Genomic DNA, 16,163 nt, shown 5'->3' with positions numbered 1-16,163 from the left:
TAGAATTGGGATCATGATAGTTGGGGGGAAGAAAGCATTAAAGAACTAGAGGAAAGTTGTATGTTTCATCATTGCTACACTGCACCCTGACTGGCTTGTCTTCTCCCCACGACCTTCTGTAAGGGGGTGTCCAATTGCCTATAGATGGACATTAGGTCCCGACTCTGTACTCCTCTTCATTCACAATGATATGATTTTTTGATCTTTGATGCATGATACTTGATCCCTTTGATGCCTCGTGATCACACAGGCTGGTGTGCTTCTTCCATGTGGGCTTTGTTGCTTCTCAGCTCAATGACTGCTTGTTTATTTTCAAGTCTTTAAGACCCCAGATGTTATATCTTTTGATAGCTGGACACCATCAGCTTTCTTCATCACATCTGCTTATCCACCTGCTTTGTCTTCAGCGATCATGTCGGGAATGTGAGCATCATGGAATGCCAGTGTAATAGAACAAAGTGTTCTAGCATTGAGGGAGTACTTAAGTGGAGGCCCAATGTCCATCTGCTATCTTACTACTAAACCTATAAATATATGCACACAGGTATATTTCCCCATCATCATATATGTATTTACAGATGTACATGCCTGTATTTAGACCTCTATAAATGCCCTTTGCCTTCTAGTTCTTTCCTCTAATTCCTTTTACTTGCCTCTTGTCTCACTATCATGCTCAGTCTTCCTTTGGGTTTCAGTAATTCCTCTCAGTTACATTGCCCTTGATCAAGCCCTACCAGGCCTTTTACCACCTCCTTGCCATTGATTTTAGATCACTTGTTGATTCCCTTGTCCCTGGGTTTGTTAACACCACTTACTTCTTCCCCCCCAACTCCCCCTCTCACATGTCCCCCCAAAACCATCAGTCCCGTTGTTTTCTCTTCTAGGTTGTGTATCCTTCCTATCTTATCTAGCTAGATCTGCACAGATAATATATGCACAAAAACATGACAGAGCCAAACAAAGCAACAAAAGAAAAGAAAACAAAAGAAAACAACAAACCAATGACAAAAAAAAGAAAAGCCTGTAAATAGTTAAAGGTCTGTTTCTTGACCTTTAGGGATGTTTTCTGGGCAAGTGTAATGGGGTGCCATGCCCTTGCCCCAAAGTCCATTTTTGGTATTCCTTCAGGACTTCCTTGCTCTGCTTCATTTGCTGTTCTGTTGCACGCCTTTAGTGTTTTGCCTTGATGTGGTGGGGTCAGATTGGGTGCAATTCCCGCACTGTATCTCCAGTGTTGTCCCCCATAGGGTTATGGGTCAGTGAGGGATGTTGTGTCTTGTAAGATTTATTATCATCCCCATTTCACATCAGGAAAGACTGTTGCTTCGACGACTTTAGGTTAGATAGCTAGTAACTGTCGGTCCTAGGTTTGAATCCAGCTGTCCGTTTCCAAGTCTCTCTGGCTTTACTGCATCTCATATTCATCCATCTCTTATTTCTTGAGAATGGTTTCAAAGTATTTTGTATCTTCTGTAGCTTTAAGCAAATGATATGGAATCAGCAAATAGTTATTGAGCCGCTTGCCAGTCCTCGCACTTTTTAAATATATGTTGAATTGAAACTTACTGTAAATATTTAACCAAGACAGTCTTTACCTACAGACATTCTTTACCTACAAAGTCTTTATAAAGAAGATAGTATGTTCATCTTCATTGTCTTTTGTGTAGAGCAATTTATGAAAAAATTAGATAGCTCAACCATTGCTCTTAAGGAATATAGGTTAAATAAGTAAATAAATCTTTTAAAACATCTAAAAAAATAGGAACAATTGTGAGGCCGGTGCAGACCCATGCAATGTTTCCTTCTGTTGTGCGTAGGGAGGAACTGTATATCATACTTTATTTTTATATTGCCATGTGCAAATTGTGGTGTAGTCGTACACGTGGAGCTTCGATCTGCTTGGTCAGCAGTGTGAAACCACCAGCAGCCCCACAGGAGAAAGACTTGGATTTTTCGTCATGTAAACAGTTACAGTTTGGAAACTCACAGGGGTTGCTATGAGCTAGCATTGACTAGATGGCAGTGGCTTACCCTGCCTTAAAGAGGTATGAACACTTAACAATTGTAGAAGGTTTTAAAATTCAAAAAAATAATTTTTATTGTTATAAAGACATGTTATAGTCACGTATTTATATGAGAGGCCTTTAAAAAGTTTGTGGAAAATGGAATTAAGATCATGGAATTTTACTCCCTAACTTCTTGAATCCCCCTCACTAACACAATTTTTTTCAGGTGTACAATTTGTGACATAAGTTACATTTAATTATGCTTTATAACCATCATCTGTTGTTGGTAATTTTCTTTTTTGTTTATTACTATAAACAAAAAAACACTGCTACAGACATTGACTCCCCTACCTTATTCCTCCTGTCTGTGGTAACCCTTAATGAATGTTGGTTTCTGTATATTTGCCTGTTCTTGTTATTTAAGTGCAATTGTACCATATTTATCTTTTTGTGATTAAATGGTTTCACCCAGCATTTTTAAACGCAGAGATTTTGGACAGTGGGATCCTTACACAGGGAACAGCCAAGTCAGTGGTTTGGAGAGGCAAAAAGAATGTGGCACAAAAAAAAAAAAAAAAAAAGAATGTGGCACAATGGAGTTGCCGAAAGGCCCTCCCACGTGGCTGGTAGGGAGGAAGAAAGGCATGGTCCAGTGTGTGCCAGGTAGTATGGTGAGTTGTTGCTGAGTAAGCTCCAACCAGAAGTATGAGCAGGATGACACAATGCCCGGCTGTGACTCTTCCTGTGAGTTCATTGTAGCGGCTGCCCTTTCAACCCAGGGGTTTGTCCATTAGATCTTAAGAACACTTGGGGGCCATTTTAGAATCTGAAGCAGAGTAGTGATATGATAACATTTGCATTTTATCCATTCAACAGTGTATCAATTATTTAGTTATGTGCCAGTCATTATACTAGACCCTGGAAGTACAATCACTGGTAAATAAAGATGAGATTACCCCTGGCCAATAGCCAGGCCTATTGGCAAAGAGGTTGCAAACATCTGCTAGCAGAGGAGACTGCTTAGGAGCATGCAGGCTAGAGATGATGAAACAGGCTGGTGGCAGAAAAGGTGGAGAGAATGATTTAGGGGGATTTGGTGATTGCTGGCTGTAAAGAAGAGGCAGGAGTGCAGAGTGATGTGTGGGTTTGTGTCCATTGTTCCAATATGACAACCTTTACCCTTCACATTTCTAACTGTGAGCTCCGTGAGGGTAGAGGTTTTAGCCTGTGTTCACTGTGGAAGTCTGTAGAAGAATTGATGCATTTGAGAGTACCAGGGACTGCTAGAAGAACACACACATCTGTCTTGCAAGAAGAAGTGCGCTCAGAATACTCCTTAGAAGCGAGTATGGTGAGACTTTGTCTTACGTACTTTGGATATGCTATCCAGAAAGACCCGTCCGTGGGAAAGAGCATCATGCTTGGTAGAGTAGAGGGTCAGGGAAAAAGAGGAAGACCCTCATTGAGATGGATTGACACCATGGCTGCAATGCTGTGCCCCAGCATAACGACTGTGAGGGTGACACAGGCCTGGGCAGTGTTTGGCCTTGTTGTGCATAGGATTGCTGTGAGTGGGGACTGGCTGAATAGCACCCCCACCAATAATACCGTATCTGTTACCCTGAACACTAGGTTCTCACTGAATGTTTTTGAATCAGTAAGTATCTGACTTGACTGTGGTCTTCATATTAATGACATTTGGATTGCCACCTCTTTTTCTATTATATAACCTTTATTTTTAGAGCAGTTTTAGGTTTATAGGAACATTAAACAGAAAGTAGAGTTCCCATATACTCCTCACACAGAATTTCTCCTGTTTATTAACACTGCGTTGTTATGATATATTTGCTATAATTAATGAAGCAATACTGATACATTATTTTTAACTGAAGCCCCTAGCTTATAGTAGGGTTCACTCTTTGTGTTGTACAGTCCTGGCTTTTGTCAAATGTTTAATGTTATGTATCCGTCATTACAGTATCATAGATTTATTGCCTCCCAAATCCCCTGTGTTCCACCTATTTATCTCTCCTCCCCTCCCTGGGAACCAGTGATCTTTAAATAAATTGAAGATGACTTCAGAGAATAGTTATGGCTTATACTTCAAGGCTTCTAGCTGACCTCAAGGCAATAATTTCAGGGGATTATTTTGCCTGATGACCTCATAAAGTAGGGGTTTCAAGAGAACTTGAAATTCTGCCCCTACAACCCCCATTCAGTATTCTTCTAGAGAATCTTTTATCAAAATAGTCAGTAATGGTAACCAGGTACTACCAACCAGCTGTTGTGGTCAGGAAGCAGAAGAGGTGGTGAGACACACAGTGTAGTTTCGCCTCCATTTTCCAGCGCACCTTCCCCTGCTGCTCCAGGTTAATAGAGACCGGTGGTTGCACCTTGGGTGACTGATCTCATGCTTTCAAGAACCCAGGCACAATATAGACATTGCTACTGTTTATTGCCTGTGTTTTTTGCTAGATTTCTTTGAATATTGAATAACCCCATACGAACCATCAGTAAATCCTCTTAAGTTTTCAAACCTAAAATTCTAAGTGTGACCAAATTTAGAAAGAATTACCGTTACAAAGAAAGGATTTCGGAGCAATATTTAATGAAAAACCCTATGACCTTTGCAAGTGATTTATTGGGTAGTGTGAGATGATTCAGTTTGCAAATTTTCTTGCATATATGACAAAAATACCAAAGTATGTAGGGATTATAATTTTTTTCAAATGTAAGTGGAAAAGGTTAGTTATTTGAGTACATGGAATACATATTCTAGTGGAAAAAAGAAGTTGTTGAAAATAATAAACCACATAAAATTAGTGAAATGATCTTATAGATTAAATGAAGTAGGTTGCCTTTTCCTATCCCAGAAATATTTCTTGTGGACATTTGGGCCTCTTACACTTTGGTTCTGGGACAAGTGCAAGTGGTTTGGAATGTCATTACCTCTTCACCTGTTGCTGTCTCGTTTGGACCAGAAATTCCATGAGAATTAGTCTATGGTTCTTAATGATTTGAACACGCTTGCTTTGAGGTAGGCTCAAGTCTGGTGTCTAATTTCAGTCGGAGTGATACTGTTACGGCGAAAGAGGTTGGGACTGTTAAGGTAGTGTTGGAGACCTTTCCAGGGCACAGGGCACAACTTTAGACTACTTGATCCCCTCACATTCGGCTCTCTCTGATCCTGAAACATTCCAAACATCCCACCTCAGGATCTGAGGGCTTGCGGTTCTTTTTCTTGGAATATTCTTCCCATTGGTCTTTGCTTGGTTGGCTCCTTCTCTGCATTTCTTGGTCCAAATAGCACTGCCCCAGAGACCTTTCCTTCCACTCTAAATCATTTCTAGCACATGACCCTGTCTCAGATTCCCAAGGCACTTACCATGATCTGATAATACCGTCTTCAGTTCTTTGTTTTCGTAATTACTCACTCTTTATTCGCCAGCATATCAGGTTCATGAACAACACCCTAGGGATACTGTCTTAAATCACTGTAAACTTTAATACTAGAAGGGGTCACATATTTGTTGGCTAAATGAATCTGCTTCTGAATTAAAAAAAAGTATTACACAATGTAGATTCCTTAGAAAACAGGATTTGTCATGTATTAAAATGTTTTGCATTTATAAGTTTATGCATTATATATTAAGCATGGCTGTTATAAAAATAGTGTTTCAATTATTATATATTTATATTATGTGGACAAAGGCTTTAAGGAAACTTGGGAGGAGTGGAAAGATTTGATATGTTGGTAAGTTGATAGATCTTTTTCCCTTTAAAATTTCTTTTAATGTTATGCATATGCTAAAATGAACAGTTGTAACAATTTTCATGAGCATTTACAGAGCTAAGTAATTGTCTATTACCTCAGATTATATAATGTAACTATTAACTTCAGATTATATGCTTTAACTTTTAACATGCAGTTAACAATTTAATTGTGTTAATAAAAGCTATAATACTAATAGTTCTATACAGCTCTACTAATAGAACTATTAGTACATTACTCTCTTTGGCTTATAAAAAGGACTGCACAGGTAAGTCACTTCTAAGCAGCAGAATTAATTAGCAATCAAGAGTAATGCACACTAGTTAGCTGCCTCTTTTTGCCCCTAGGTTCCCTTTGCCTAGTCATCCTGTGGCCCCTCTGGAACATCTTAAAGAACCTTTGGTATACATGCGGAAAGCACAGGTGGGCTATTGTTCTTTTTCACTCTGTTTGAACATGCCAAGTGGTATCATGCAGAGTGAAAGATTCTTAAGGATGTCAGCTGTTATTCATTATATGAAAGAATGGGTGTGATGCCTGAAAGTGATGTGAACACTATTTGCATGCTCTCTTTTTACTTTCTGTCGCCCAGTACCATGTCGGCTCATCTATAGCAGAAGAAAAATTACGTACCATACTGATATGATCTTCCCTTAAAATGTTCTTGTGTAATGGATACTGTATGCAACCATTCGTTCCTCATGTCCTGTGACATTAAAGTGAAATGGGAATAAACTGACTTCCTCTTTCCTCAAAACCTTGTAGTTGGAAGCTCGTATTTCTGATGCTGTATTTGAAGGAGATCTGTTCTGACAGCAGACTCTTGCAGACTAATTGTGTTTTGTCAAGAACTCAAACGAACCTGGGCTCTAAAAGTCCTGGCGACAACTAAAACTCCTATAAAAACAAGAGAGAGATTTTCCACAGAGAGACCATCACAGGATGTTACAATAGAAAGTTAATAAGCCCTATCAAGAAGTCCTAACTTTTAACTCTTCTTAGCGCTGTGCACCCACCTCTGGGGCGCTCCTTTTGGTGAGGCCTCCTCACTCTGCTGCCTGACACACTGTGCCAACCAGTGCTCAGAGGTCAAGGGCCATCACAGTCCGAGGTGGCCTCCAGCACCTGTAAAGTGGATACTTAAAAACTTTTCATTATAAAAAATGTCACTTATATCCAAAAGCACTCGCATGAGCCATAACCCAACTCCAACAATTACTTCTACTGCTTCTACTGCTCATGAGAGTTACCATGTTGCACAGCAGTGGGTCCTGGGCAGACTTTTATTCTTTTAATTTTTAATTTTATAGAACAAAACCTTCAAAATCAGGCGGCGTAAAGAGGCAGTAGAAGCACCCAAAAGAATGGGAATATTTGAGGAAACATATACCATCAGGGTCACCTTAGATAGGTTTCAGCGGAGCTTCCAGAGGAGGGAAAGGAATACAACAAGCAATCTACTTCTACAAACATTGAGCGGTGAAAATCTTACTGCCAGAAGAAGAGTCCCTTTGGTTGGGAGATTCACAATGTGAAATAGCTACAGATGTCCATTCATAACCAGAACATGGAATGCAGAGTACAGATCTAAGCAAATTTGAAATTGTTAAGAATGAATGGAACCCCTCAAGGTCAATATCCTAGTGACATTGAGCTGAAGTGATCTGCTATTGGTCATTGAAGTAGCCCTTGGAGTAACACAAGGTAGAGAGCACTGTTGCTACAAGGGTAAGTCAAAAAGTATTGCTGTAAAATAATAGATACCTCTTTTTAATAAAAATATCAAAATGTGAAGCTATTGTTTCTTGACATATCTTCTATCTAGGTCTATATACTGGTAACAGTGCTTCTCCCACCCCCCATCTCTCTAATTCCTTTCCAGAATTCCGTGCTCTTCAAAATGGAAATTATGGCCTCCCTAAGGGACTCAAAATGTTTTCCTTTTAAATGTTCTTTGAATTTGGGGAACAAAAAGAAGCCCAATGCAGGGTGGATGGGGTAAGGCTTCCCCATGAAATTTTTGTAGTACAGTCTTTGCTGCTCATGAAGAATGAGTAGATGTAGTGTCTTGATGGAGAAAAAAAATTATTGGCACAATTTTCCTGAACTTTTTCTCACCAATGTAATGTTCAATGTTCTTAAAACTTCCTTTTAATAAACCTCCATGATTGTTCCATGGCCTTCTAGAAAAAAATCTATCAGTGTTATTACTTTGATATTCCAAAAGCCGCCTGCCTTCTCTGACTTGAGTGTAACTGGCCCAGCAGACCTTCTAGGAAAGCACTGTTTGGGTTGGACCTTCTTTGGAAGGCATGCTGAGGAGACTTAGACAAGTGTATTGCTGAAAAACTTGCCTGCGACCATCCACCGATCACAGAGACATGTTAAATCTGTTTTGTCTGAAATAAACCCTTGGTGTATGAACTAGGGGAGAGAGACAGAGCTTTCTATTCCTGTAAAGAGTTAAACATCCTTGGGAACTCACAAGGGCAGTTCTACCCTGCCCTATAGAGTCGCTGTCAGTATTGACTTGATGCAGTAAGTGTAGTTTTGCTTTGTTATGAACTAGAACCCTAAGAGCAACACTTTTCGACTCACCCTTGTATAAGAGAGGCAGCGAGGTAGTTTTGAAAGAGTTTTAGGGCAGAGCTGGAGATCACAGCTGCTTCTTCCCCAGTTGTTCTTTGCTTTCTATGATTAAAACTCAAAAAATAAAAACAAAACAAACTTCTAAACACATTTGCATGGAGCTGATTCTAACTCAGAACAACTATAGAGGACAGAGTCGAATTGTCACAGAGGGTTTCTGAGACTCAACTCTTTACGGGAGTAGAAAACCCCATCTTTCTCTTATACAGTAGCTTCTGGTTTTGAACTGCTGACTTTGCTGTTAGCAGGCCAATGAGTAATCCACTAGGCCACCAAGGGGAAAATCCAGTTAGTATTCCCTCTCTCTTTGTACGTAACAAACCATGTTAGAAAGCAATGCTTTAAAAAATGGAAAGCTTTTTTATTCTACTAAAGTTTTTTTTATTGCTTTTACCTTCACTTAGCTCTTGATTGTGTCCTTAGTTGGGATGTGAATCAGTTCTCTGCAGTTTTTGGAAGCTAGATTGGTATTTCGCTTTCTAGGCGGATGTAGCTGCATCAGCATTCCTGAGTGTGTCTTCTGATTGGTAATCCTGGGGGATGTTCCACAAAACAACAGTCCCATGGTCAAATAAGGCTAGAAATTCCTCTTTGTACACTATAACTCATTTTATTATTTTTCAATAGACCTTTTTTTCAAAACAGTTTTAATTTTTAGAAAAACTGAGAAGATATACAGAGAGCTTCCGAATATCCCCCACCCAGTTTATTCTATGGTCACTATTTGAAATTGTTGTTAGGTGTCCGCTGGTAGCTCCCAGCTTATCGTGAGCGCGTGTGCAACGGAGCAAAACACTGCCCGGTCCTGGGCCATCTTCCTGTTTGCTGCCAAGCTTGCGCTCGTTTTGGCAGCCACCGTGCCGTCCAGCTCGGTGAGGGTCTTCCTATTGTTTGCCGACTCTGCTTTCCCAAGCATGGCGCCTTTCTTCAGGAACTGATTCCCCCTGAGAGCTTGGCTAACGGATAGGTGATGAATTCTTGCCATCCTTGCTTCCAAGGAGCTTCTGGCTGCTCTTCTTCCAAGGCAGATCTGCTTGTTCTGGCAGTCCAGGGGCATTTAATATTCTTTGCCAGCACCATAACTAAAAGGCATCAATTTTTCTTGGGTTTTCCTTATTCATTATCCAGTTTTCACATGCATATGAAGTGAATGAAAATAATGGCTTGGGGTAGGCTCACCTGAGTACTCAAAATGACTGCTTTGCATTTTAATTTTTAACATTTAAAAATTAATGTTAAATTAATGGTAAAGAGGTCTTGTGCCACAGACTTGTCCAACCAATGGAATCAATTGTTTGGTTTCTTGAGAGCTTCTTTGCTTTTATGGGTATTGATTACACCCCAGCAACACAGAACATTTTTTCCTGATGTCTTGGTGTTTTGGGTCTGTTCCTGGGGTTATTTGCGATGCTAATTCAGAAAACTGCATTGGATAGACTGCATCCGCTCTACTTTTTTAGATATGGTGTTCCATTATTTTCCCCGCTATTAAACTATACTAATTTATTAATTTATCATCCTAAATCCTAGTTTTAAATATAAGAAGAATTCAGATTCACAAATTACAGGATAAGACAAAAAAAAAAGTAAGAAACATTTGAAAAATAATTAGGTATTAAGGGACTTCCAAAGGAAGCTAGCTATATATGGACCTATGTTGGCCACGTGGTTACACATTGAGGTTCCCGTCAGAAGGTCATTGATTAAAACCACTAGACACTGCAGCCTTTAAAAGATTTAAAGGTTTGGAAACCCAAAGAAATAGTTCTTCTCTGTCCTGTAGAGTCACTATGAGTTAGAATTGGTTAGATGCCAGTGGGTTTTTCTTCTTGGTAAGGGAAGGTGTACAATATATACAGGGACTACAAACTGGATACTGCAAAGCCAGAATACTCTGTATTTAATCTGTTCAAAAATGTAAGACTTCATAGCAATTTTTATGAATATTTTGAAGATCTAAATTGTTTTTCTTCAAAATATGCAGTAACCATTTCAGAACACATTTTAATATCAAGACATCAATGGATAATTCATGTTAAATGTTTCAGAGGTGAGATTGACTTCAAACTTCTTTATAAGAAAAATTCTAACTTTTCTTTTTAAGAGTTTCTATGCACAGATGGAGAAGTTGTACCATCTTATAACAAGACTAGGGCATTTTAATTTTAATGAAAGAGTTTAAATTCTAACAGACCCATTTTGGGTTTCAAAACATTTTAATCTCTATTTATTATACTAAACTTACCACCAGTCAGTTAATTATGACTCATAGTGACCTCATAGGACAGAGTGGGACTTTTCCTTTGGATCCGGAGCCTGTAAATCTTATGGGAGCAGAAGTCTCATCTTTCTTTTGCAGAGCAATTGGTGGTCTAGCAGTTAAAACACGTTACCAACCAATACCATCAGGGTTCCTGATCGTACAATAACTCTTCTTTCTGACCCCCTTTTAAGGTAACAAATAGGAACCGCCTGCTGTTCAGTTCTTAATAAAGGTGAAATGGTACTTGGAAAAATTCGAAGTCCATGCCATTTGTATTGTTCAAATATATCTTTGGGTCAAAGTCACCATATGAATACTTGATCTAAGTATTTAGGACAGTATACACTATGTTAAATGAAGCCAGCGTGCACTTCCTCTATCTCAGGCTGCCTAACACTGTGTTAAAATATCCTGCTTTCATTATGGGTGAGCAGAGTAAAGAGTGCTATGTGACATATGTTCTGTATCTCAAAAACTAGAGCTGATAGGGAAAACTGGTGTTATTTTTAGAATCAGCAGGTCAAATATACTCAGAAATAAGTCTATCCAGCTAGAATGCAGTTAGCAGAGCCACACCCTTTCAGCCCCAGGGCCCAGAAGCCTGAGACTCAACCCTCTTCAAATTATGCGGAGGGAGAAGTGCTAGTGTCCGCTATGTTGTTAAAAGTTGGGTAGATGAGGAGGAGGGGGATTGTCAGCTCACCTCTGAAGTCCAGAGAGCAGGGGAGGACTGGATCCACAGGTGGTCTGCCTCATAGCATAGAATCTGCAGCTTTTTGAAGGATTTTTTTTGTGTGAATTCTTCTCTCTGAGGTGCCTGAGAGGAGGTCCAGCACTCAGGCTGCTGAAATTTTTCTAAAGCTCCTTTATAGAGGGTTTCATATAGGCTCTTGACTACACAACCATATTGGATTCCTTTTAGGATGGTAAAATCAGGGGGAAAGGTTACATGGAATTCTTCGTAGATTATGTATGGTGAAAGTTTACTTTCTTGGAATGAGTTCAATTATTTTACAAATAGGTTATCTGCCTCTGTGTTGATTGTATCCCCTTAACATTTCCTCCTTTTGAACAAGGATTTTTAAAAAATCCTTTGATCACACTTAATAGGCATACTGTCTTCTTCATGGACTTGCTGATATGCTGCTTTCCCATGGCAGCTTATGCATAAGTCTGTTAACATGCTGCTCCCAGGTGTTCTATATTTTGTCTATATTGGGAATCTCTGGTGCCTTGGTTGCCATGCAGGTCTGGTTTTCTTTACTGTCTTTTTTGCGGAGTAGCCATCTTCAGTGATCTTGGTATGAGCATAAAATAGGCATTGGAGGAACAACCTGAACGATTTATAGATGCCTAACCCAAATAGTAAGGTTTTTTTTCTTTCTAGTTTTGGATTCTAAATACATTGTTGATATACATAATTCTGAGCACTAGATGAAGCAACACTTTGAACTCCTATGGTGGATGGGCATTTAAGAGTATATTTTATAATTTAAAATGTGCATTTAAGAATATATTTTATAATTCCAATAATGAGGTTTAATAATATAGTTAACTCACTTTGCAACAGAGAATGTAACCATGAACCTGTACTATTTGTTAGTCAACTAAATATATGAAAAGAGATGGTAAAGTCATAGAGGGATATAGAGTGAAACCAACCCTCTAATGAATCATCTTAAAGTTGGCTCTTCTTCTCCTGTAGTATTTATCAAAGAACAACATGAGGGATTGGCAATGGCAGATACTTCATCATGCTGTGCTAGTAAGAAATCTAAAACTACTCAATTATTAGCTACCAACTTAGCTTGGAAGTTAAGAGGTTATTGTAGTGCTACTCAGTATGCAAGATTGTCAGCTATTTGAGTCATTGTAGGTGACAGGTAACGAGTAGCTTGTTCTTGCCAAAAGGACCTGCTCCATCTGTAGTACTCGGCATTAGGATTGTTAGTAAGCATTAGACTATGTTGGTGTAAAGAAACTTTTGAATAATTGGTTCAGTGTAGGCTTTCATTATGGATATAAATATCCAGAGAGACTCTTAAGGCTCTCAGTGTACATTGACCTTTCATCTTCCAATCATCCAAGCGAGATGTAGCCCAGGTAAAAGAAAAGTCTCTCAGATAGAGGGGTTCTATGATGCTGTAATTAGAACCTCTACAAAGGAATAAGTAACCATTGGGAGGCTATAAGGCCTGTTTCAAATCAGAGGTCTTAGGGATAGATAATTTTACCTTTGTTTCTATGTTGGCACTATTATGGATTGATAACTTTCAAAAATTTAATTCCTATTGACTACTTTGAAAATATGAATTATTGTAATATTGAATAGTTTTATTTAGTGTATTAAAGCAGTTATCAAGCCAACTAGAATGTAATAGAATTTCTTTAAGATAATATCCAGTAAGAGAGTATTGCCAGTGTAATCTTGGCTCCTACACTTAATTTGATGATTTGTCTTTCTGGCTGTAGCACAATTAAATAGATACTTTGGACTCCGGTCAAGTTGCGATATGGAACTAAAGGATGGGCATTAACTTTGGGTGTATGTCAAAACTTGGCTCTGATAGCTTGCTTTAAATTAGCACTAGAATTCATAGTTGATGTTAGTACTAAATGATAATTATGTATTGGGAAATCCAATGGGTCAGTGCTGTCTTGTATCGACTGATGAAATGTTAGCAACACTCACTTGGTTACAGGTATTGGACACACACTGAGCCAGTTTAACAAAAGTATTCTGCCAAGCAATAAACATGGAGACCGTGGTAGAAATAAAACAACTTACGATTAAAATAAAAACTAAGAAAAAAATAACACCATAAATATCTAACAATCGTGAGTCCAACTCTAATTATTAGATTTAAGTCCAAATATTTCTACAGAAAAAGCAAATGTTTATTCTTTCCCAAACAACAACAACAAATTTACATGGATGTAGAAAATAAAAAATGACTAAAGATAAAAGTATGAGGGAGATTCAGAGAGTTTGTGGGTAAACTAAATGAAAAGATAATGGAATTTTTCTACAAATGTTTAGAAATTCACCGCTCATCCCCTTGTATAGCTAACAATACAGCACAAAGTTTGAATCTTTCAGAAGCTTGTGTATTCTTATTTTATGTTCTTGGGTGAGTAGTTTTTCCTTGGAGTCTTATCCGAAACCCCTTTATATTTCAGATTAAGTCCCTTAGTTGGCTGTGCAGTCCAGTTTGGGCCTATGTAAGCTTTCTTCAGCTGGGACAGTGGATACAAATTTTAACACTAATTTAGCAGTACACGGATTTGTTAAAATCACTAAGTAGAGTCTTTTCCACTTAAACTCACATGAATCCTTTAGCTGATGACTTTTATAATAAACAGAATCCCTAGGTATGACATCAGGTATCTTAACTTGTTTTGGGATCTGATTATATAAATCATAGTGGCTTTTTCCTTTGTGGAATGAATCATATCATGGCAATGTTTCAGCAAAATAATCTGCAGGAGATTTGAATTGATATAAACTGAACTATATGGCAGATTCATAAATTTCCCAGTAAGAATTTCAAAGGGGATCAATTTATGAGGCCCAAATGGAGTGAAATGGAATGGCCTTCAGAATCAACACCAAAGGGAGAGCTTGAGGCTCAACCAAGACTATCGTTACTTTTTCCAGTTGGTATTTAATGATTCCATTCATTCTATAATTCCAGAAAACTGGGAGTTACAGGGACAATGTAGCCTTTGAAGAATACAAAACATTTACAAACCACAAAGTCACCAGCCCTCAGAAATGAGCACCCTATCAATGCTTCAAGTGGCTGGAGCTCCCCAAGTGGTATACTCTTCTCTACTAGTTATTTAGCCTGAAGATTGTCATAGCATATTGACAGGGAACATATAATGAGGATATCTAAAGACCGTAACTGAAACATTTAAAAGGGGGCTTCATAAAGTCTTGGGGGAAAGCCCAGTATCTTTTAGATAATCATGTGAAGGGGTTTATTGAAAAAAATCTGTTTGCCAATTCAACATGAAGTCTTTTGGGGAAAGGATACGTTCCAGCTCGTGATTTGCATGGTCTGTCTAGATTGTATGCTGAACAGATCGAAAATTGACGTACAACTCATAGTGAATCTGTGCACAACAGAACAAAACACCCCCTGGTCCTGTGCCATCTCACAGTTGTTCTTATGTTTGAGCCCGTTGTTGCAGCCACTGTCAGCCCATCTTGTCCAGGACCTTTCTCTTTTTTGTTGCTCCTTGGCCAAGCATGATGTCCTTCTCCAGAGACTGGTCTCTCCTGACAACATATCCAAAGTATGGAAGATGAACTCTTGCCATCCTTGCCTCTTAAGAGCACTCTGACTACTCGTTCCAAGACAGGTTTGTTTGTTCTTTTGGCAGTTCATGGTGCTTTCAATGTTCTTCTCAAGCACCACAACTCAAATGCATCCATTCTTCTTTGGTCTCCTTCTCCAGCGTCAAACCTTCACATGCATATGAGCTAATGGAAAATGTTTTGGCTTTAATCAGGCGCACCTTAGTCCTCAAAGTAACCTCCTTGCTTTTCAGTACTCTAAAAAGGTTTTGTGTGGCAGATTTACCTAAGGCAACACAGCTTTTGGTCTCTTGACTGCTGCTTCCATGAGCACTGATAGTGGATCCAAGTAAGACAAAATCCTTAACTTCAACCTTTTCTCCATTTATCATGATGGTCCAGTTGTGAGGATTCTGGTCTTCCTTACATTGAGTTGTAATCCATACTGAAGGCTGCAATCCTTGATCTTCATCAGGAAGTGGCTCAAGTCCTCTTCATGTTGAGCAAGCAAGGTTGTGTCATCTGCATATCTCATTTGTTAAGAAACTTTCCACCAATCCCAGTGCTTAATTCTCATATAATCCAGTTACTGATGATTTACTCAGCATGCAGGTTAAATAAATATGGTGAAAGGATACAACTCTGATGCACACCTCTCCTGATTTTAAACCATTCAGTTTTCCCTTGTTCTGTTTGCACAACTGCATCTTGATCCATGTACAAGTTCTGCAGGAGCACAGTGAAATATTCTGGAAATCCCATTCTTCTCGGAATTTCTCTTAAGTTTACTATGACCACACAGTCGAATGCCTTGGCATAATCAGTAAAAACACAAGGAAACATCTTTTTGGCATTCTGCTTTCTGCCAAAAACCATCTGACATCAGCAATGTTATCTCTGGATCCTTTATCCTCTCCTGCATCCATCCTGAACCTGTGGCAGCTCCCTGTCAGTGTGCTGCTGCAACCAGTGTTGGATGATCTTTAGCAAGTTTTGCTTGCATGCGATGTCAGTGATAGTGTTCTACAATTTGAGCATTCTGTTGAGTCACTTTCTTTGGAAGGGTACAAATATGGATCTCTTCCAGTCAGTTGGCCAAGTAGCTGTCTTCCAGATTTCCTTACATAGATTAGATGAGTTAGGGCTTCCAGTGCTTCATCAGCTTATTGC

At 38.9% G+C, this 16,163-nt stretch overlaps 1 protein-coding gene across 1 annotated transcript in view; it reads left to right on the top strand.

Annotated features, from left to right (window-relative positions):
- TBC1D19 (TBC1 domain family member 19) overlaps nt 1–16,163 on the top strand; it is a gene marked incomplete at its 5' end in the record, with an annotated part of 127,414 nt that overhangs the window by 10,476 nt on the left and 100,775 nt on the right. Inside the window, one exon of the mRNA XM_045284077.1 lies at nt 6,126–6,201. Coding sequence (XP_045140012.1) covers nt 6,126–6,201 — 76 coding nt within the window. The remainder of the gene's footprint in view (nt 1–6,125; nt 6,202–16,163) is intronic.

Source organism: Echinops telfairi, unplaced genomic scaffold (assembly GCF_000313985.2).
Source record: "Echinops telfairi isolate 266 unplaced genomic scaffold, ASM31398v2 ScPeMD7_7468;HRSCAF=8506_0, whole genome shotgun sequence".
NCBI lineage: Eukaryota > Metazoa > Chordata > Mammalia > Afrosoricida > Tenrecidae > Echinops > Echinops telfairi.
Note: the sequence above shows the minus strand (reverse complement) of the source record. Positions and strands in the feature narration are given on the sequence as shown.